The sequence below is a fragment of the Oryctolagus cuniculus genome, chromosome 21 (assembly GCF_051225735.1).
Source record: "Oryctolagus cuniculus isolate XC-2025 breed Fujian yellow rabbit chromosome 21, ASM5122573v1, whole genome shotgun sequence".
Lineage (NCBI taxonomy): Eukaryota > Metazoa > Chordata > Mammalia > Lagomorpha > Leporidae > Oryctolagus > Oryctolagus cuniculus.
This window is the reverse complement of record NC_142887.1, coordinates 22582202-22605091: the sequence shown is the minus strand read 5'-3', so window position 1 is coordinate 22605091 and position 22890 is coordinate 22582202. Positions and strand designations below refer to the sequence as shown.

Here is a 22890-nt window from a genome sequence, read left to right as displayed (position 1 = left end):
GTCCAGCTGCCTCTGACCACTTCCTAAACCTGTGTTCCTCCCCCCAGCAAAGTCTCTCTCGGACCTGGAGCCCTGGGCAGACCAGTGGCTTCTAAAAACAGTGCCCACCCCTACCCCAAGGACCCTTCCCAGAGGAAGTGAAGAGGGATGGGCCTCCCCAGCCCAGGGCAGCCCCAGTCTGCAGGGGGCACCCTCCGCAGAGACGCACAGCTGGCACAGCAACCACAGCCAAGAGGAGGCGGGGATCACTGCCTGGCCGCACTGCCCGCAGCCCCAGAAGTACCTGATCATCCGACACTTCCACACAGCGGATGGAGAACGGAGGCTTGAGGTAGGCGAAGCCCAGGAGCGGGGGCCTGGAGCAGCTCGTCACAAACTGCAAGGCAACACAGGGTCAGTGGGCACAGGGCGCCGCTCAGCTCCCGCGGCCGCGCGTCCACAGACGCTCTGCTTTCTCGGTCGCTGCCTGGGTCACCGCCGTAGGCAGCGGTGTCGGGTGACACAGGTGCACCTGCCCCAGGGGGTCCGGGACACATCCCAGGAAATCCTCACCCAAGGACCTGGCCTATGGGAGGCTGTGTGACTGACAGGTGCAGGAACAACACAAACTCTAGTCCCCAGAGGGGCAGGCGGTGACCACGCCATGAGAGCACCAGTGGGGACAGCCAGGCGCTGAGACCTAGAGCCGTGTGCAGGAGCCCCGGGCGGGGGGCCTGGGGGCACGCTCACCGCAGCTCCTGCCTGCTGCTCTGCAGAGCAGGCTCCATGGGCAGGGCTCCCGAGGGACCCTCTGAGAGACAGCGCTGCTCTCGGCACACTGACAGAACCAGGCCCCCGGAGCCAGGCAGGCTGAGCAGGCTGAGGCAGCAGGCACACTCCCCCGCTCGCTTGGGAGACTCGGTGTTGTCTCAATGGCAGCAGCTGGTATGTCCCCAAACACGCCAGCTTCTGTCTGCGCGCAGTCTCTAACCCTAAACACACCAGCTTCTGCCTGCATGCGGGCCTGACCCTAAACACGCCCCCTCTGCCTGTGCACGGGCCTGACCCTGAACACGCCAGCTTCTATCTGTGCGCAGGCCTGACCCTGAACACACCAGCTTCTATCTGTGCATGGTCTCTGTCCCTGAACACGCCAGCTTCTGTCCGTGCATGGTCTCTGACCCTGAACACGCCTGTTCTGTCTGCGCTCGGGCCTCTGCCTGACCAGAATGCCCTCGCTTCTCTAGCAGACAGCCACACCACACCTCACTCTAAATTCAGCAGCAAGTTCTGCCCTGAAAACACATGGTACCATTTCACCACCGTTATAAATGCCTGTGAGTCCTGAAACCATCCAAAGACACTTTGTGTGTAGCATGCCATTGGAGGGTGAACCAACGGCAAAGGAAGACCTTTCTCTCTGTCTCTCTCTCTCTCACTGTCCACTCTGCCTGCTAAAAAAAAAAAAAAAAAGTTCTTACAAAAAGGATGGACCCAGGGGCCGGCGCTGTGGCGTAGCGGGTAAAGCCGTTGCCTGCAGTGCCAGCATCCCATGTGGGTGCTGGTTCGAGTCCCGGCTGCTCTACTTCTGATCCAGCTCTCTGCTGTGGCCTGGGAAAACAGTGGAAGATGGCCCAAGTCCTTGGGCCCTGCACCCACGTGGGAGACCTGGAAGAAGCTCCTGGCTCCTGGCATCAGATTGGCCACGGCAGCCATTTGGGAAGTGAACCAGCAGATGGAAGACCTCTCTCTTTCTCTGCCTCCACCTCTCTGTAACTCTTGCAAATAAATCAATCTTAAAAAAAAAAAAACCAACACTGAATGACCAGACCACTCCCACTCCGGTGGGTTTCACCTGTAGGAGCTCCTACGTGGGAAGAGGGGCTTTTTGCACGCTGCCCCGGGTGCTTGTGCAGGCACTACACAGGTGCTCTGTCAGGGCTCTGGTCAGCCTGGTGTCAAGAATGAGATGCACACAGGTTTCTATCAGGGCTGGCTCAGGTCTGCTGATGGCTGCAAAGGTCAAAGGGCAGGGGACCAGAGGGCACGGTCAGATGCTGCTCTGCGCTGTCGTCACAGTCAAACAAAATACACGAGGGTGGGCATGGATCTGGAGGGCGAGATGCCCGCATCCCACGTCACAGAGCCTGGTCAGCTTCTGGCTGACGTGGAGCCTGGGAGGCAGCAGTGATGGCTTAAGTAGCTGGCTGCTGGCTCTGGGCCTGGCCTGGTGCTGGCCGTTGTGGGCATTCGGGGAGTCAATCACTGGGTGAGTGCTCTCCATCTCCCGTGGAAAGAGCAAGCTGTGCAGTCACTGCTGTGGGCCTGGCTGCAGCCCAGGAAGAGGGCAGAACACAAGACAGGCTACCCAAAGGGTGTGCACGTGCGGGGCACGGCCCGAGACGCTGGCTCGCCTCTTTCTAGGGGTGGGGGTGGGGTACGAGGAGACCGAAGCACGGGCGGGCAGCCTGACCCGATCCTCCCGGAATCTCCTCCTGCCTGTCCACCTCGAGTACAGCAAGGCCTGTGGGGGTGTCGAGAAAATCTGCCCATGTGTTGGACTGCAGGGGGGCCCGCTCAGGGACTGACCCTCCCAACGGCCACCTGTGGAGACAGCAGACCAACTACCAGTCCCATGGTGGTGCCACCACCCACGGAGCACCCCAGTGCCCAAAGGCAAGCGTTTCAAGGCACCACATTCACCCCAAGCAGAGAGCAAGAGGTTCGTGTGTACAGCTGAGCAGGAAGCAGGTGGTGAAATGCGGATTCTAGTTTTAGAAAAGTAGATGCACACAGAACACACAGACACGAGTGCGTGGGGTATCCAGCATCCGAGAACGCACACCTTGCTGACGTCACTAACAAAGTCTGAGTGCCCTCGGGAAGCATTTACAACCCACAGACCCCAGGGCAGGGGCACTGTTAATGCCAGCCACTCTTATTTGCAAACATACTGGTAACACTGGTAGCAGCCTCAGCAAGCATGCGTGTTCACTGGGAGGCACGCGTGTGGGCGCAGGCTGTTTAGAAGCCCGCTGGGCTGTTCTTTTCTTAAGGTCAGGGAGGAAACACTGGCTGCTCCTACAGTGGAAGGAAGGAGAGGAACAGGGTGCTGGGCCCTGTGCAGGCCCGCGAGGGCCTCAGCCTCACCCCACGAGCCCCTCTGGCTACTGCGTGGCCCACCAGGGAGGTCACCGTGGCAGGGAACACACAGATGACACCAGGCCCTCTTGATGATGTCATTTTCTCTGAGTGAGCTCAGACATCAAGCAGCCGCTGAGGTTAGCGTGGGTGTCTGAGCACCCAGGAGCGCAGGCGCACTACCTTCAGGAACATGGCTCTCTCGTCCGGCGTGAAGTCGGAGGCCAGGATATCCCAGAGCCAGATGATCACTCTGTGGCTCCCGTGAAAACCGCCGTAGTACACCGTGTGCTTCCTGAAAGCAAGCGGAGGACAGGCTTGGCCACACGCAGATGCGGGCGCCACAGCCGGCTCCTGCGGGCCTGGGGGACACCAGACTGCGCCCTCAGCCAGGCTCGGGCCTCAGCAGCGAGGAGTCCCCGAGCAGAGGCCGACGCCATGTCTCCAAGATTCAACACCTGCCTCCACTTGGTGCCTCTGGCCAGGCAGCTGGTCAGGCTGTTCCAAGTGACCCACCCGAAATCGGGCAGGACAGAGACCCCTGGGGACTGAAGCCGTGCCCCCAAAGGAACCCAGTCGGGGAGCAGCTCCCCTGCTGGGAGGCCGCAGGGCCCCCGCCTCCCCCCGCCCCTTACTTGAGATCTTCCAGGTCGATTTCAGCATTGTCTCCGGAGATGAGCCGCTGCAGCTCGGGGGCTGAGAACATTCGGATCCACTCGGGTCTGATGATGGACCGGAAGCCGCTAATGAGGGCAGCTGTCTGGTTTTTTATTTGAGTGTGCATTCGAAAATGAGCCATCAAATGGATGTAGCTAATTCTGCGACCAACAAGGAAGAGAAAACAATGGGAACTAACAGGCCGAGGCAGCCTGCTCTGCAAGCACTGAAGAGATGAGTGCCATCAATTGTGAGCCATTTTACCAAAACCCCAAATAGCAGCAGGCCGTCTCACGGGGACAACCGAACCCCGCGTGCCGGTCTGACGAGTGGTGTTCAAGGGCACTACCTACTCACTCCTCCCCAACCCCGGGAGGGGGCGGCAGTAGGAGAGAGCAGGAATTCAGGTGAGGCGTTCCTGGAAAGGGCCCCTGGTGGCACGATCGGCACTTTTCAGGTTTTCCTTCGTCTCACCCTCCTGGACCCCAGCCGGTTAACATGGGGTTCAGTCCCGCAGCAGCTCCAACAGTGGTCCCTGGGGAACCTGCACTCAAAGCCTTGCTCACCTGGACCACAAGTCTGACCGGCTGCTGGGCCCGGCTCTTGCAAATTCTAAATTACTACAGCCAAAGAACCCTGTTTTCCGCCGTGATGCTTGGGTCTACCTTGAAAATATCCGTTTGTCAAACTGCCCAGTGGTAATCTGTATTAATCCAGGTAGGAATTTGGCGCTTACTGCGCTTCTTTCCATGTATGCTTTGTTGTAAGAAGATTTATTTATTTACTTATTTGAAAGGCAGAGTGACAGGCAGAGACAGGGAGACAGAGATTGTCCATCTGCTGGTCCACGTCCCCAGTGGCTGAAGGCAAGAGCCTGGACCTCCATCCTGGCTCCCACGTGGGGGGCAGGGGCCCAGGTCGGGAAGCACGGAGCCGGGACTCCAACGGGCACTCTGATTAGGACGCAGGGGCCCCAAGTGGTGGCTCAACCCGCTGCACCCCAACGCCCGCCCCTCTTGTACACTTTGAAGCTGGTAATTAGGGCTGTTCTATTTTACAGAGACAAAGCGAATGGGAGAGCAGCGGGAGGGAGGGGAGAGAACGGGAAACTTCCACACCAGAAGTAGGACATCAAATGCCGCTCCCTAAGGAGGGGGAGCAGGCGCTGCCCGGCTTGGCAGTCAGTCTGCAGCCCGAGCACCTGGCCTCACCCGCGGTGCCCCGCTAGGAACACGGGGCAGTGTGGGGACTCCAAGGCAGGACAGGACTCTTAGTCCAGCACTGACCCGCTCCCTCGGGCTGGGATCTGCACACAGTTCCTACCATCACCCCCAGGCCACAGCACTGGGCAGAAGTGGCTGCCCCGGGGTTGGGAGACACGTCGCGTATCCAATGGTGACCGCCACAGCTCTCCCTCGGAGCTGCAAATCCACGGAGGACTGTGCATACACTGTGGGAAGGGTCACAGGCCACATGCGGGCTACATTGGGGCACCCTGCTCATCCCAGGCCTGGGTGCTCGGTGGGGGCAGCCTCTCCTAACCTGCACTCTGCCCCTGGCAAGTTTTTTAAACTAACGCCCTGTGGCCAAGGGGAAAAGCTGGTAGATTTCAACCATGATACAAACAGGGTCTAGGGCGCCAGCGCTGCGGTGTAGCGGGCTGGGCCTCTGCCTGTGGTGCCAGCAACCCCTGTGGGTGCCGCTTTGTGTCCCGGCTGCTCCTCCTCCGATCCAGCTCTCTGCTATGGCTTGGGAAAGCAGTAGAAGATGGCCCAACTCCTCGGGCCCCTGCACCCCCGTACAAGACCTGGAGGAAGCTCCCAGCTCCTGATCGGTTCAGCTCCAGCAGCAGTAGCCATGTGGGGAGTGAAGGCGCAAGACCTTTGTCTCTCCCTCTCTCTGTAACTCTACCTCTCAAATAAATAAATAAACCTTTAAAACAAAAACAAAAACATCAGGGTCTCTTCTTCTGTTTGTAAATAAGAAACTTCCCAGACCTGCAGACTGACTGAATTACCCGACCCAATAGGAACCCGATTATTGGGAATGCTGAACTGTAACACACGCCCGATCCAAATGTCTCCCCGGGCAGGACAGAGCCCTCACGGTCACTGGAGAGACCGATGTGCAGATTAATAGCTGAGAGGCTCAGCTGAGCCCAGCGGTGGAGGATTGGATGGACAACAAGGGCCTGTCTGCTCCTCTGCCAGCTTGTCCCACTGCTTCCATTCGGGAAGAACTGAGCCGGGCAGAGGAAGTGTGTTGGCAGGTTTTCTTTCTAGGGACCCAAAGGCTGACATTTCCGACATGTCCTAGGAGCCCGCTGTCGCGCTGGGAGCCGGCTGGCCTCAGCGTCTCCTCTGCTGCCTGTCTGAGGACCTGCTCTCTGCTGCTCTGAATTTCCACGGACTGCCAGCTGCCACCGCTCCAGGCTGATCTGCCCTCCACGGTGTCTCCGCCACTGTGCCACGGGGACATTCCTCAGAACGCCGTGGCTGGGTGCTGTGACCTCAGCAGCGCTGCTACAAAAAACAAACTGTCAATTCTTATTTTGCAAATTGAAGTTAATGCAGTTTCGGGCTCTGAACTGCAACCAGTAAATTCCATTATGATATTTATGGCCTCTTTCTGCTTCCATCCATCTTAATAAATCCTCAGCACAGGCCTGGAGGCCGGAATGAAATCTTTTCAAGTGGTGACCTTACCACGCTAATGGCGGTACTCACTTGTTCTCATTTGTGACAGGGATGGTCTTCCCTCCAGGAATCAGCTCATGGCACACGAGCTGGAGAAGAAGAGGGACAGTCATTAGGAGAGAAGATCCCAAGCTTCCTGCAGACGGAACGTGCGCCACACCAGTCAGCCGGTGACGAAGGGAGCTGAGATGGGCCGTGTTTGGGAACAACCATTTCTCTGTTTCTCTCTCTCTCTCTCTCTCTCTGACACACACACACACACACACACACACACACACACACACAGAAATCGAGGTGGGAATATCCATAGCAGATCCCCGGAGATCAGTCTGCAGGGTTCCTTCTCTGCCCTTGGCAGGCTCTGGGACGCCATGCAGGAATCGCGCAGCTCGGAGGAAGATGGCAGGGTGGTGAAGGCAGTGTCGGGACGCCCATGCCCTGGGCCCAGCGCAGCTACGACAGACGACGACGCAGACGTGTGTGCTACCGACGAGGGACTGAGGCAGAGGTCATGGCGCGCACGGTGCGACAGCCTCAAGACCTGGCCCGATGGCTGCTTCTCACTCGCGTCTTCACGTTCGGGCTGCGCTGCGTTGTTTGCTCAGCCGTTTCAGGACAGCAAACTCAGCACATGGGGCAGCAGGCTCCAAATCCGAGTAAAGGTTTACGTCAAAGTTCTCTACAGTCAACTGCTGCCTTCAACCCTAAGAATACTCCCGTGGGTCGTCCCCAAATCAAAGCGGCGCACCTCTGAGGCCAGCTACTACAGCCCCGTAGCTCGAGCCGGCGGAAGGACAGGTACTGCTGGGAGAAGCTCTGTGGGTCACCTCTCGCTTTCTTCCTGTGCTCAGACGAGCTGCGGACACTCGAGGTTAACACAGGGCACGAGGTTCCGTCCTCACGTGCCGGCCTGCAGTGGCCTCGCAGGGACCCATCCGGGACCCGAGCTTGTGAGGTGAGGAAGATGTGGCTCAGGGAGCCCGAGGGGCCCGGTCACAGAGGCCGGCGCTGCCTTCCAAGTTCCAGGGCGGCCCTCAGCCCCGCGCAGGGCACCTCCAGGGGCTGCCGCTGCAGGGGCGCAGGGCACTGGAGGGAAGCGGCAGCAGTCGCTGCGGCAAGAGGGGCTGCGGCTACTGTGATTCCGAGCGGCTCTCCCCCTGCCTGCTCTTGATGACGGGTGCACAGGGGCAGGACCTTGTCTGGCTCCTTCCTCTCCCCAGATCGCAGCCCCACCCCTGGCAAAGGCCAGTGCTCACCACGGGGATGACAAGCAATGGGACACATGGGGACAAGCAATGGGACAAACAGAGAAGCACGGCTCCTGCAGGGAATTACCCTAGAATGCCAGCAGGACAGAGGGTCTGGGGGAGGTGCAGGAGGGCTAATGCCAGGCCCCCTGCACAGCAGGCCCTGGGTGTGCGCTCGCTCGCAGCTTGGGGCAGGTGGGGCAGGAAAGGGTCAGGCAGAGACGGACCTACCTGGCCCATGACGTCCTCGTCGTAAGACAGCGTCAAGCCCAGGTCGGCGATGTCCCCATCGTAGCGCTAACACAACAGAGAAGGGAAAAGCTGCAGCTGCGGAACACGGTGACCTCGGGGTGTCCTGTGGGCGGGGCTACTGAGATGGCTGCCCCTCCCCTGGAGGAAGGAGGCTGGGGGAGGGGCCGGGGGGTGGCAGGAAGGGAGAGGGCAGCCCACGCAGGGTACTGCTCAGCCCTGTGGCTTCACGCCACTTTGGGCTCACGTGCGTGCTCATGTTGCTCGCCCGCCACCTGCGCTGACCTTAATGGAGGTGAGGTTTTTATAGAACTCCGAGTCCAGAGAAGGAAGTTCATCCACGGAGCTGTAGAAGACACTGTGGTGGTGTCCGAGCAGCTGGCTCAGGAAGAAGGAGGCGAAGGGCACGTCGACCACGATCCCCTACGAGAGAGGACGCCCGCGATTCTGGGGCCACGGCTCGGCCTGCAGAGGTGGCACCCAGAGAGCCACTGGCATCCCTTGGCCTCGTCCCAAGTTTTCAGTCTGGACAGTGCCACCTCCCTGCCATCTAACACAACCGAGTGCTTCCTGGGGAGCTTAGAGCGCAGTCCCGAGGGGAACAGGCTTGGAGCCACACAGCGGGGGCGGGGGGGCCAAATCCCAGCTCCGCTACTGCCGGCCCTTGGGACCTGAGCTCCCCGCTGTGAATGGGGACAGTACCGGTCTCTCAGTTCTGAGGCTTGAACGTGCGGGCGGATGCCCCTGCTGGCTCTCAAGGCAGCAGTGGGTGACCTGTGAGGTGCCGCGGGCATGGCAGGGGCTGGAGGAGCACAGAGGGGAAGCTTCCAGGAAGAGATCCGAGCGATCTCTCGCACTCTGAGCTAACGGCGAGTGCTCAGGGACACTGCACAAGCCTGCCGGCCACAGCACGTGAGTCAGGAGGGCAGGCCGAGAGGAGGCAGGGCCGGCACGGGAAGGGCTCCGGGCCCCTTGGTACCGGGCTGGATTCATCCCCAGGGCTCTACGCAGGGCAGTAACTAGTTTACACTCTTCGTGGGGAATGGACTGGAGGCAAGGTAGGAGGCAGCTGCTGCATAAAGCCAGGGGAGACGCTGCCAGATGCATGGGAACGGCTGGCACAGACTCCCCTGGAAGGCGGAGACAGGCACACCGGGTGACGGCTGGGCCGGAGGGGTGGGAGGGGCCGCTGAGTGAGTATGCGACACCCCCGACTCAGGGCCCTCAGGATGGCCGTGCTGAGGCGAGGGGAGGAGGTAAGAGGCCCGGAAGTGAGAAGGGTGCTCACCCAAGCCAGGAGGCCATGCTCCTGGCTGCCCCAGCCTCCTCGGGGTCCCTGCAGAGCTATATATTTGGAGGAAAAACAAGGCACATGCCCAGGGAGGGCCTAATGCAGATTCTGGTTGCCTTATACAATTTTTTTCCCTTTCAATATATTTAAAAGGCAGAGAGACAGAAACAGACAGTCAGAACTTCTGGTTTACTTCCCAAATGCCAGCAACAGCTGGGGTTTGGGTCAGGCCGAAGCCAGGAGTCTGGACTCAGCCTGGGTCTCCTATGTGGGCGGCAGGGCCTCACCTAGGTGAGCCCAGGGTGTGTGAAGCAGGAAGCCGGGATGAGGAGCAGAGCCCCTTCTCAATGGCCCAGCTGCTGGCACCGCCTGCTCGGACAGCAACCTAGAGGTGAGTGCCACACGGAGGGGTCGCACCTGGCTCCTGATGGATGCCGGGAGGAGCTGTGTGGGCCGCACCAGGAATGGGCTCAGGTGGTCCCTAATGCCCGGGCCCCACGACACCGAGGAGCGGCGGCTCTGACACTTCCCCCCATGACGGCGAGGACGACGGCTCTGACTCACCTGGGGTGGCCAGGGACCAGGCACAGTGGCCTCATTTATCACAGCACCCCAGTACCCTAACTTCTACTGTCTGCACCTCACTCAGCCGTGAACACACAAGTCGCTCGGCTGCCCGTGAGGCGCCTGTCTGGGCCTCCCCATTCTAGCTGTGAGCCAGCAGGTGCCCCCAGCTCACTCGGACGAGTGACTGTAACAAGCTCCCGTGTGGTCAGCTGGCTGTGGCCCGGCGCTCCTGACATCTCAGGGAGAGCTGCGCTGGCTTATTTTCGGGCCAGCATGGCTTGAGGTCACCTCCCGCTGCCTCCCCAGCAAAGCCATGGGAGAAGCGACTGTTCCCAGCCTCTGCCGTCCTTGCACCCAGACGAGGGCAGCAGCCACGGCACAGGGCAGGGCAGCATCAGCACCCAGCGAAGCCTGGGTCCCGTCCCCCCACCCCACGGCTGGGGCTGCCCTGGCGCCCCTGACGGCACTCCCACGCCGGGGACTTCTCTACGGCGTACCTCATACACTGCCTTTCCGAGCATCTTCCCCACGAACTCGAAGAGCTGCAGGTAATTCTCGTGGATGTAGGACGTGGGCGAGGGGTACAGCCTCTCGTCCCCACTGGTGGTCTGCAAGGCAAAGGGCGGGGAGGTCGGGAGCCCGGCGTGGGGCAGGCCCAGCTCCCGTCTGGCGGCTCCCCGGGACCCCAGCTGCGGCGGCCCGGGCCCTGGCCTCCTGACAAACCTTGAAGAGGTTGAGCGCCGGGTCAAAGACCCTCTTGATGATCTCTTCCAGGAACTCCTTGAAGACGCCGTCTTGATCGATGCCCGCCTCGTCCACCCCGAGGTCGTTGACAAACTTCACGCGGATCACGCCCTTCATGGCGTGCTGGGAGAGCTGCCGCAGCTGCTCGTAGCCGTCCTGCGGGGCAGAGGTACGGCCCGTGAGCACCTTCGGCGCCACTCGGCACCGCCTCCGTGGGCTCCCGTGTCCCCTGGGAAGGCGCCGAGCGGGGGCGGCTGCTGAAGGGAGATTTGTCTCGGATGGGCTACACGGCCCTCTGGCAAGGGGAGGCTGCCCTCAAGAGGACACTGGGCAAGACGAGTCGTGACAGGCTCTCGGCCACCAGAGGAGGGAAGGAAGTGGGCCACAGCTCACCTCTCTCACTCTGAATGCCAAGAATATCTTCTAGCCCGTAGTTTAAAAAAAAAAAAAAAATCCCTCAGAGAACACTGGGCAATGAAGAAAAGGAAGCCCTACTCCTCAATTCCTGGAGCCTTTCCCCAGAGGGTGACAGTCATGCCGAGGAGTGTGGGGTCCTGAGGGCAATAGGGAGCCCCAGCAGAACCGAGGCAGGGAGCAGCACGGCCAGCCCCCTGCCTTAGACCTTTCTGTCGGCTGTGGAGCAGAAGGCAGGCAAGGGGCCTGGCAGGAAGGAGAGGCGGCGAGGTGCCGAGTGACGCCCAGCCCGCCAGGGGCAGGGTGTGGGGCAAAGCCTCTGGCAGCTTCTTGCTCTCCAGACTGCTGCCCATCAGCCCATCAGCCCCGCCCAGACGTCAACACACACAGCCCAGGTTTCCCACAGACACTCTGCTGCTCTGTCAGGGTCTCCCTGGCTTCCTGTTCTGGCCTCCAATGTGCTTTCAGAGCAAGGCCAAAAGGGACAGAGCCCAGGGGCAGTCCTCCGGCCTCCCACGAGGGGCCTTGTCACCCGGGTGAACTGTCGTCTTTCGAGACGGTTACACGGCGAGTTCCATGTCCACGCTGGCACGCCACAGAGGCCACACCGCGTCTCTCCCTCACAGCCACAGCCACAGCAGGTCCGTCCTGCAGATGCTAGCCAGGCCGTCTCCATGGCACCCACCTGTCTGCTAACCTTGTCACCTTGCCGCAACACGCAGGAGCACTGGCCACTGCGGTGAGACTTGTTCTAGGGAAGTCCTGCCGCCTTCCTGCCACTTCGGGGTCCAAAGGACCGTCCTACGATGCCTCCTGATCTTGCTCAGGGATCAGGGATCAGGGATCAGGCTTCAGAGCTAACGAGCCAGAGAGAAATGCCCGCTCAGGCCCCTGGAGTCACCTGTGGCAACAGCAGCAGCGTGGCGTGCTTCTCCGAGTACTTCTGCTGTGCAAAAAGCCAGAGCCATCAACTCAGACGACAAGCAGAAGTCACCAGGCAGGCCGCGGCAGCGTTTAACCCACCGAGCCCTTATCCGCGGTGGTTCCTGCCTCCCTCACCCAGGACACGGCAGTGGTGCGTGTGCTTACGCGGCTGACCGGGAAGGCACGTGTGAAAGCACTTAGTGTGTGACCGTGTGCACATGGGTTCAGTGGGACGGTACACAGGAAGTTCTCAGCACTGGGCTGGGCCCCTTTGCTGGGCTCAAACCTCCACCTGGCCTGATCAGCCCCACCTTGGCCTTTTCCTCAAGAAGCTACAGAGAGTTTGCCGTGGGCCTCCTGGGACGAGTTTCCTGCCGTCTGGGAAGAGGGGCAGTTGTGCGAGGATTATGCACATGGCCCTGGGCGGGTGAGTGTGCGCTCAGCATCCTCTTCCTCACCACACTGAACGCATGGGCGCCGAGCACACCGAGCTGGGAGGCCTGGCTTGTGGCCCGGCTCTGCCACCGGCTCTGGCCTCACTTCTGCCTTGGATGGGGTGAGGGGTAAGGGGTGGAAGAGGGCACATCTGAGGCTTCTTCCAGTTCTAAAACACCAGAGTCTCTGCCCCAGTTCGGCCTCCACACACATCTTGAGAGCGGAAGCAGAGTAATGAGACTGACGTCAGCTTTCTGATGCCCCCTAGTGTCCAAACCAAGCAAAGGCCACTGGGTTCCACCAGATCAGAGAAGTGAGCAAGTGAACGCCACGCCTCCTTTCCTAACTCAATGTCCTGACAAGGTGTGCTGGAACGGAGGGCAAAACAGACTTGGCTTAGCCCCCCAGACAGACGTCCCCTGACTCTCCCCAGGGAGTTTTCAAAGCAGGCCCAGCAACAACACCTCAGGAGGATGTCAAGGGCCTGTGGTGCTCTGAGCGGGCGCCACGGTCCACACTGCCCAGACTCCGTGGGGCCGAAAGGGGCGGGTAGCGAGGTCTTGGAGAGCTGGGAGCCGGGTCCCCGGCTCAGGAGGAGCGTGCTGGAGAAGGGAGGTGCCAGCCCAACCGGGCCTTCTCTCGCTTTGAGTCAGCACAGAGGTCGGGCTCCAGGGTGAGCTGGGTGCGAAGGCAGGTAACATCTGGCTCTCCAGGTATTAAAAACAAATCTAACTAGGTCACAACCCCAAAGCTGGGGGAATTCCCACAGTTCCCAGACATTGGTGCCATGGAGGCCCTGTGGCCACACAGCAAGTGCGGGGCTGAGTGGAGGTCGCCTCTTCTGGGAGAGGCACACGCTACCCACCTGCCCACCTGCCCCGCGGCTCCCCAGTGCCGAGGCTGGGAGTCGGCTGTCTTATCACAGGCTCACGGGGCGGTTCTGCATACGCAGAGGCGGCGAGCAGGGCCCAAGGCCTCGAGGGGAACAGGAGGCAGCAGGGGCAGTGCAGGGGATCTCTCTGTCCGGCAAGCAACCAAAACGTCCCTGTTGTGAGACGGCCTGCGGCAGTTTGTCCCACACGCGGCCTGCAGGGCCCCTGTGGGCACACAGATTCCTCAGGTCTCCTTCTAAGGATGTCAAGAACATCAAGTGTCTCCCCGAGCCGCCTTCTCCGGCAGCACGGGGGCGCCGTCGGCGGAGCTCAGGGGCTGGAACCAGTTCTCCTGGAAGGAGTGACCCCAGCCAGGTACCAGTGCAGCTGTGCAGGGAGGGCAGGTGTGGCCTCCACGCGCTGTCGTGGGACCCTGTGCCTGCCCTCCGCCGGCACGACACGCTAAACGAGCCAGTGGCCGTGTGTGCCAAGAGGACTACAGATCAAGCGGGGCGAGACAAGCTCTGCCTGCACGGCCACTGCTGGTGAGACCGGCACGTCCGGGCTGTGGGGGGGCAGAGATGCCAGAGTCCCATCTGTGACACCAGCGTTCCAGATCACCGGAGGGCCTTGTGCTAAGTCTGTTTGCTAGGACAGTTTCCTGCCTCTCACAGGCAAAGGGCCAGAAGACGAGGCACCCAGTTCTAAGTCACATGTGGCCACTGGTGACTGGAAACCCCAGGCAGTGGGTTCAGCAGAGGTGGGCAACTGACCTGCATCTCTAGGTACTTGTCTACAAAGAACCTCGGGCCCTGGAATGAACGCACTGCTCGCTATGGCTCCGGAGACCTGGCGGCCCCACCCCACCCACGCCCAGTCGGGAGTCTGGCCATAGTGCCTGCTAGACAAACGGGGCTTCCGCAGAAGGGGAACGGCAGCGTGGCCTCTCCTGTCCTCATTTCCGAGGCACCAGGCCTGACGCAGGCCAAGGGCACTCCCGGGTGCAGGTCTGCGGTGCCCAGGACTGCTCAACTGAGCATCCATGACGACGGAGCCCCTTCCTGCTCCTGGAGCTCACGAGCCACTAGGCCAAGGCGGGCGCGGGCAGTTCAGGCAGCCGGCACTCGGCAGAGCTTCTCTGTGACAGGCCCGCAGGCCACCCCACTCACCTCCAACATCCGGGACCTGCGGATAGTGATGTGAGTGACGTGTGGGGAGGCGGAGCTGGTTTCCACAAGCCCCAGCTTCTCCTTCTCCTTGGTAACCATGTTGCGGAACAGGAGAACTCTCTGGAAGGAGCAAAGGTGGGAAGAGAAACCGGGTTGACAAGTGAAGATGTAAAGATGACGCTGCACAAGATGACTGAGATGCGGACTCAGCGGTGAGGGGTGCCTGCCTAACTGCTGCTGGGCCCAGGGAGAGGACGGGCAGGCCTTCCCCAGACACTTCTGGGAAGTAGAAATCTAGCTGAGGACATGCCAAGGAGGAATGCTCCAGAAAGGGTAGCCTGGCTGCAGCGAGAGACCGGTGCTGAACCAAGTATTCTCCCCCTTCAGTCAGTAACCCCCACAAAACCCCAGCGGCCGGAGGCCTTACAGAGCCTGCTCTGTGCCTGCTTTAAAGGAAGGCAGTATGACGAACATAAAACAGAAACTCAAAGGTGAATTTTCCCACCGCCAGAAATTTAACAAGTGGGGCTGCAGTGTAAGGGTGCCTGACGCGTCCGTCGGCCTCCCCTCGCCCTCAAGCGGGCCGTGGTCCCAAGGTAACATCTGGGGAGTGGGCTGTAAATCCCAGAACGTTCACCCCACAGGGCAGAGAGGCCTGTTACAGGGCTGCTCAAGGAGCTGGGGGCAGGGGTTAGAGACGCAGGTGTGTGAGCGGAGGAGGACATTCCACCCTAACAGCAGCCTGCTTTCCCACGGGAGGCAAGGTCAGGACCGCTGGGCAGGCCCGTGGGGAGGGCGCGTCTGGCCAGCCCCTTCCTCCTCTGTCAGGTGCAGTAAGAACTTACAAGGCGGCGGAGGAGAAAAGACCTTCCCCCACTCCCCACTGCACAGCCCTGTGCACACCTCCCATCCTACCCGCCGCCAGCTCGCGTGGTCCTCTCCGCCTGTCCCCAGCACACAGTGTGACACCTGCCACGCAGTGAGCAATCCCCGTGGCGTGTGCCCCACACGGCCTCACGAGTCTCCCAGTGGCTATCACACAACAATGGGAGGCCCGGCGCTGAGCGTACTCACGTTTTTGTGCGGAACCACGTGAGGGATGTACTGCAGGATCAGCTGTGCCCGCTTCCTGTCCTTGTCGAGTTCTTGGTAGAGCACGCTAGGTTTGAGATCCCTTAACAAGGAAGACACGGGCTTGGGGAAACCGACAGCAAGAATGCCTACATCTAGTGCAGGGCTGGCTAACTACGGCTAAGGGTCAGCTCCAGCCTGCCGCTCGGATCCGCAAGTTTCACACCTGTTCCTGCGTCTATTACCTGCAGCTGCGCCCCAAAAGCAGCTACCATGGGTCCCTCAGAGGCCGGCGTGCCAGGCAGGCCCTGCTCCAGGGCTGCAGCGTCGAGAGCTACCGAGCTGAGGTGGCCCCAGGGAGACGCTGGCAGCCTCGCTCACGTTTAGGGTGGCAGGGTTCCCTCCCCGCTCCCCCTGGTGATCCTGCTGACATAAGGCTGATGTTTAATTTCTATACACTGTTGTCAGCTCAGCTGAAAAACCTTCTCTTCCAGTGTGGATCAGAAACAGCTGCTACATTTAAGACCTAAATTTGTCATCATTAATGAACTAGAACGATGCTCAGGGCAAGCGTCTCTCAGAAGCAAGTGCTAGGGAGGCATCGGGACAGGGGCTTCGTGGGAACAGCGGCTCGGCAGGCACTGCGCGCTCAGCCACCTGGCTGCCGGCAGGGAGCTGAGCTGACCACGGCCTCCGCGCAGCCCTCCCTGCCCAACGCCGGCGCTCACTTTCGCAGCCAGTGGTCCTCGGGGGCGAAGCGCCGCCGGCAGTCCCGCTCGTACAGCACCATCAGCCACCCGTGGACAGACTGGAACAGCTCCCGCGTCTCGCCCTTGGCGGTCTCTGTGGGGCAAAGAGGCACCAGTCTGGAAGAGGAGTGTGCACTGGGGAGGAGCGGGAGGACGGCTCCCACCTCCTGGGCCCTCGTCAAGCCTTGACCTCCTGCGTTAGGAACTTCCAGCGGAACTGAAGGGATTAAAGGGCCCCGGGTGTCCTGAGCATCTCAGACGCAACGGCTCACACTGCCTCTCACGAGTCCGCTGTCCAGGGGCCTCTTTAACCTAAGGAGCTCTGTGCTGAAGACTGGACACACTTTAGGAGATGGACTCCTAAGTTCAAGTGTGAACAGGCATGTGTTTATCTTCATGGAAATCAACTCGAAGAATTAAAGGAAGGTTCAGGGCTAAATAAGCCATCGTCAGTAATCCTGACACACACGTACAGCTAGAAGGATGAGGGGAGAGCGAGGCTTCTGTAACCACCCTGCTGTCTTAAGGGGCCACGGAGCGGGGAATGAATGGTCAAGTCGCAACTTGAGACGCGGGCATCCCATACTGGAGTGCCTGGGTTTAAGTCCCGGCTCCACTCCCAATTCCAGCTTTGGGCACCAGCAGGTGACGGCTAGAGTAGCGGGAGCCCTGTCACCCACACGGGAAACCTGAACAGAGTTCCCAGCTCCTGCCTTTGGCTGGTTCAGCCCTCGCTGATGCAGACATCTGGGGAGTGAGCCAGTACATGGGAAAGCTCTGTCTTCCAAATGCATAGGTAAGAAGTTAAAAAACAAAAGGAGGCCATAGGGAGTGCTGAAATAACATTTCCAGTGAGGTGGGTAAATGTGCATTTTCTATTAGCGGTGACAGCGAAAGAGCGAGGAATCAGCCGACGTTGAAGACTCCTGGACCTCCCTGGGTGTACCTTCAAAGGCAGACGCCTTCACCTTACCTACGATTCCATCCCAGATCATCTTGAACACAAAGGAGTTCAGGAAAGAGGAGATGGTGACCAGCTCTTCCAGCTTGAAGGAAATCTGCTCTTCATAAACCTCAATGTCATCGAGGATGCTAAACCAGACAGAAGGTTACTCAGCACCTCCCAGTGAGGACAGGTAAACAAGCGCTCCACACTGCTGCCTAAGTCTGTTCCTTTCAAGCCATAGAAGCGCTACCCTTGGGAGAGCTTCCGGTATACTTTACAGATCAAACCAGGGCTGTCTAGGATTTGCTTCAGAACAACCTGGGAGAGAACAGGTGGGGATTCAGATGAAGCACACCGGATGTGGGCTGGTAACTGAACTAGTTAGGGTGATGAGGGTTCACTCCATTGTCCTCCCTACTTTCTATCTGCAACCACCCTGAGTAAATGTTTAAAAGTATGACCAAGGGAAAAGTGTCCTTATTCGTAAGGATCCGACTGCAGCACCCTGTTCACGCCTGAGCTCCTGCCCCACTTGTGCTGGACTCGATGCGAGTCTGTGTTTGCTGAGGACAGCTGTGCAATCTCCTCCCACACCCTGGAGACTCTCACACCACTGGCTCCTGGTAGGCACCTGGCAGGTTGTTCGTGGACGAATGAACGGGTGTCGAAAGGCCACATGAAACCTTCATACACGTTAGACTACAGCTCAGTCTTGGGCCATCCCTACCCAGCAGTCAGTGGCGCCTCTGCTCCTATCTCCAGCTGCTCACTGAGCCCCTTCCTCCAGGACTCCCACCCAACTGCCACCTCCGTGTCCCTGATCTCCTCCTGTTGATGTCTTCCAGACTGAACATAAGGGCCTGAGGGCCCCTCTGTCTTACGATTCCTTACTGCACTTTTGGGGAAAAGTGAAACTAAAAGAACAGCAAATACACAAGAAGACGCATAACCTGAACACACGAGGAAACTGAAGGTGGTCACATTTGCTAACTCCCCAGGCACCATCATAAGTACTTGGCGCTCCTCTCTCACTCACTGTCTGTCAGACTGGTGATGGCTCTCCACTCTAACAAGGAGACAGGCTCAGGGAGGCTAAGCTGCCTGGCAGCAATGACGGCAGCAGCCAACGTGTCCTGAGCTCGGCCCACATGGCAGGGACTGTGCCAAGCCCTGCGTGTTACTCAGTACCCCTTTTGTCCTTAGCACACGCCTAAAGGTAGGTGCTATTCTATTTCCACCTGCAGATGAGGAAACGGAGTCTGAGAGAGGTTAAAGCCCTGGACCCCTGCCCATGGTGTCTTAGTAAATGGCCAGGCAGGTTTTGCACCCTGGTTCTCCACTCCGTAATTCTCCAGTAATCCACCCAGCACAGGAGTAAATGGCTGAGCTGGGCCTTAGACTCATCCTCAAGGCCCACACTCAGTGGTGCCTCCCCAGCTCCCAGCAAGGACAGGGCACGGGCCTCCCACTCAGCCAATGTTCTCCTGTCTAGTTCTGACAGTGATCCCGCCACCCAGGTCCAGACGTGTGCAGGCACTGAGTCAGCGATTACTTCCTCGCTGACAGTGTAACTTGGTCCCTCTGGATTCTGGGAAAGGCATTCAGCAGCACAGCAGTCAACCTACGTGATGAGGTGCCGGGAGCAGTCACAGAACAGCATCAGCATGGCCAGGAGCTGCTTGGACTCCTCGGTGTCATTGTTCAGGCACTCCAGGAAGAGCCTGAGCCCTCCGTGGGGCCCTAGCTCACAGATAAATGCCCACAGTTTGGGTAGCAGGTCATCAAGGTAAGTGAGACCTGGAAAAGGAGAGAAAAACCCAAGCTTCAGGTGCGGCTCCTCCTGGTCTGCTATTTTTCCTACTCACTGAGAAAATGAAACACTGAAATCTCCTAGTGAACAGGTAATGGAAGAAAAGCAGTATCACCAAGAGCAGCAGTGACGGTAACAGCTAATGTTTAATCAGGGTTTACTATGTGCCAGACACCCTAGTACCAGAAATTCTAAACATGTGGTCTGCCACCCTTCTGGCCTGGTGAAGCCCAAGGTCATCATCATTCTAGAAGAGAAGAAACTGACACACAGAGGGGTTAAATAACTGGTTCCAAATCACACAGTAAGTATCAGAGCTAGGAACAGAATCCAGATCTGCCTGATTTTTTTTTCTTTTAAAGATTTATTTATTTTATTTGAAAGGCAGAGTTAGAGAGAGAGAGGGGAAAGAGGTCTTCCATCTACTGGTTCACTCCCCAAATGGCTGCAACGGCCAGAGCTGGGTTGATCTGAAGCCAGGAGCTTCTTTCAGGTCTCCTGCGTGGGTGCAGGGGCCCAAGCATTTGGGCCATCCTCCTCTGCTTTCCTTGGCCTAAGGTGGCCTCTGCACTTTGAGTCCTTATGGAAGGGACCGAAAGCCTTACCTGTATGTTTCCAATAGCTGAGTCCTAGCCAATCACAGCATCTGGGCTCCAGTCAATCACAAGTGGTCAGCTGGCCAGCCCAAGTTCAGAAAGGTCAATGCCAAGCTGTTTCTATGCCTCGTTTACATTTTTGTCTGAACTCAAATGCTGCCTGTCCACATGGCTAAGCGCAGCCCCCTGAGCCTATCCTGGGTCTGCAGGCTGCCTGATTTGCAAACTCAATTCTTGCTCAATTAAACTGTGCCCAGTTTAATTTGTCCAACGTTTTTGATTTAACAACCAAGACCGTCTAGCCCACAAGGCCCAGAAATATTTATTCTGTGGCCCTTTCTAGGGAAAATTTGCTATCCCTGATTTAAAACATAAATGCTAAATCAGACTGGGGCCAGTGCTGTGGTGTAGCAGGTTAAGCCACTGCCTTGCAGCCCTAGCATCCCATATGGGGACCCGCTGAGATTCCCAGCTGTTCCACTTCCCATCCAGTTCCCTGCTAATATGCCTGGGAAAGCAGGGGAGGATGGCCCAGTGCATGGGTCCCTGCCACCCATGTGGGAGACCTAGATGAAGCTCCTGGCTTCAACCTGGGGTAGCCCTGGCCATTGCAGCATTTTGGGAGTGAACCAGTAGATAGAAGATCTCTCTCTTTATCTCTCCTCGAACTCTGCCTGCCTCAAAAACAAAACAAAACAAAACAAAACCAACCAAACAAAAAATAGCCTTCCCCTAGCGGGCGGGGTGGGTACTGTGATGCAGCAGCCACGCTGCTGTCTGGGATGCCTGCATTCCACAGCATCCCACGTCAGGGTGCTCGGGACTGCATCCCGCCTTCCCTTCTGATCCAGCTTCCTACTAATCACCTCGGAGGCGGCAGATGGTGGCGCAAGCACTTGGGTTCCTGGTACCCCCATGGGAGACCTGGATGGACTTTCTGGCTCCTGGCTTCAGCCTGGCCCAGCCCTGGTTGTTGCAGGCATTAGGGGAGTGAACCAATGGATGGGGAATCTCTCTCTGACTCTCTTTCTCTTACCGTCTCTCTCTCCCCTCTTCTGTTACTCTGCTTTTCAAATAAGTGAATAAATTAACATTAAAAAAAATTGGGGGAGGCAAAAGGTGAGGCAGTAGGCATCCCAAGTCTCTTCCTAAAGGCCACTAGGTCTCAGACACAGAGGCCATATCACGGGTTTAAGTATAATAACACAGCTATTGCCATACAGAGTCTGGATCTGGAATGACAGGCGTTCACCAATGCAGTAACGTATCTTCCTCAGAAAAACACAGTCACTGTATTTTTTGAGCCCTTAGAGCACCCCTCATTTTATATGGCACTCTGGGAATTAGTTGCCTTTTCTAAAAAAAATCTTCCAATTACCATGTAATACTTGCACATTTTCATGGGGTACAGTGTACATGTAAGCAAGGTGAACTGAGCAAGTAATTAGCATTCCCATTTCCTTACCTTTTTATAGGTTAAGCCTAGGAGTGCTACGAATAATGTAAATAATAACAACATACAGGGGCTGGGGCTGTGGCACAGCAGGTTAAAGCCCTGGCCTGAAGCGCCAGCATCCCATATGGGCGCCGGTTCGAGTCCTGGCTGCTCCACATCCGATCCAGCTCTCTGCTATGGCTTGAGAAAAGAGTGGAAGATGGCTCAAGTCCTTGGGCCCCTGCACATGTGTGGAAGACCTGGAAGAAGTTCCTGGCTCCTGGCTTCAACCTGGCCCAGCCCTGGCCATTGCAGCCATTCGGGGAGTGAACCAGTGGATGAAAGACCTCTCTCTCTGCCTCTCCCCCGCTCTAATTCTGCCTTTCAAATAAATACCTGAATCTTGAAAAAGGAAGGACAGAAACCACCCCTTTCTATACCACGACATGTGCAGCACTCGGGCACAGGTGGTTCCCCGGGGACCGTGCAAGGAAGGACGGTCTGCGTGCTTTCTGCTTCTCCACTTTTCCAGCTTTCTGCTTCGACAGAACAAGAGCCTCCGCAAAGCTGTACTGCACAGGTAAGGTAAGGGCCACGAAACGGACGCAGCTGCAGCTTTCAACTGCGGTGGAGACAGCTCGGAACTGCCCTCCTTCAAAACCGGCCTTCTGAGCCACGGACGCCAGGTCTGCCTCTCTCAGAAGCGCCTGCCATGGTGGAGAAGGGAAGACAGCCACTGGGGGCCCAAACCTGTGAGGATCTGCAGGCGGATCTGGGTGAGCGTGGTCAGCGAGGTCTGGTAGAGGACGCAGATGTTGCAAACCTTCTGTACTTCCGCAGAGTCGACGCGCCTGCCCCCGACGGGCCTGAGAATATTCCGAACCGACGCAGACTTCTGAAACGCACGCTTCAGGAGACCTGGCACAGAGAGGAAACCAAGCAGAGGCTCAGCCACCTGCCAGGCGCCACCCTGCAGAGGGCGGAACATTCCAGTAAGGCACAGGTTTACCGTGAGGGCCACACAGCGGGGCTGCTGCTTTGAGTCCAGAGGTTTCTTTGAGATAAATTAGAAAAAATATTAACAACAGAGTTTTAGGTGTAACCCAAAGTCCTCTCCAGAAAAATTCTTAGAACACAGCAGGCACAGTCAGAGATGGAATCTGAGACGCACTCTGTTGTCGGTGAGTATCTGCAGCAGGTTTCACAAAGACAAAAAAAACTCAGAGGACTCTGTTAGGGGAAGAACAGTGAGGGCAGGGGCCTCAGCTGTCTCAATTCTCTGTGCTTTGAAGAGGAAAGAAGGCGTGGCAAGTACTGATGTCTAGGGTTTTTGCTTGTTTATCTGAGATGCAGGGTGAGTGAGTGAGCGAGCGAGCGAGAGAGATCAAGACCTTCCATCTGTTGGTTCACTCCCCAAATGCCCACCCCAGCAGGGCTGGGCCAGGCCAAAGCCTGGCTCTCTGCTTTAGTTCAGCTCAGTCCTGGCTGTGGTGGAGACTGGGGGACTGACTCAGCAGCTGGGAGCTGGCTCCGTCTACCTGTGCCTGTGCCTTTCTTTCTCTGTCTCCAAAAAAAAAAAAAAAAAAAAAAACCAAAAAACTCATAAAAGCTCTACTTCCCCGAAGAAATAGGTCTTTTGCCTTCTTCCTGGTAATGGGAAGAAAGGGTCTGCAAACGCCTTTCCAGTTTGGCTGCCCCAGGGTGGGGGTTGTGGTGCAGCAGGTTAAGCCACCCCTTGGGATGTCAGCATCCCACACCTGAGGGCCTGGGATCGAGCTCCACCTCTGCTTCTGATCCAGCTTCCTGTGACTGTGCCCGGGAGGCAGTGGAGGATGGCCCAAGGGCATCCTGCCACCCACACGGGAGACCCAGATGGAGCGCCCAGCTCCTGCCTTCAG

At 58.2% G+C, this 22890-nt stretch overlaps 1 protein-coding gene across 6 annotated transcripts in view; it reads right to left on the bottom strand.

The window, feature by feature from the left end:
• UBE3B (ubiquitin protein ligase E3B) overlaps nt 1-22890 on the bottom strand; it is a 47390-nt gene that overhangs the window by 1644 nt on the left and 22856 nt on the right. For all 6 annotated transcript variants that reach the window (XM_008251359.5, XM_089322892.1, XM_070066019.2 and 3 more), the window contains 14 exons: nt 21743-21910; nt 18777-18948; nt 17179-17297; nt 16185-16299; nt 15460-15559; nt 14386-14505; nt 10551-10727; nt 10325-10435; nt 8255-8392; nt 7952-8017; nt 6504-6562; nt 3756-3938; nt 3304-3415; nt 284-376 (listed from right to left, as the gene is read on the bottom strand). In XM_008251359.5, the coding sequence (XP_008249581.3) occupies nt 284-376; nt 3304-3415; nt 3756-3938; nt 6504-6562; nt 7952-8017; nt 8255-8392; nt 10325-10435; nt 10551-10727; nt 14386-14505; nt 15460-15559; nt 16185-16299; nt 17179-17297; nt 18777-18948; nt 21743-21910 (1733 nt within the window). The remainder of the gene's footprint in view (nt 1-283; nt 377-3303; nt 3416-3755; nt 3939-6503; nt 6563-7951; nt 8018-8254; nt 8393-10324; nt 10436-10550; nt 10728-14385; nt 14506-15459; nt 15560-16184; nt 16300-17178; nt 17298-18776; nt 18949-21742; nt 21911-22890) is intronic.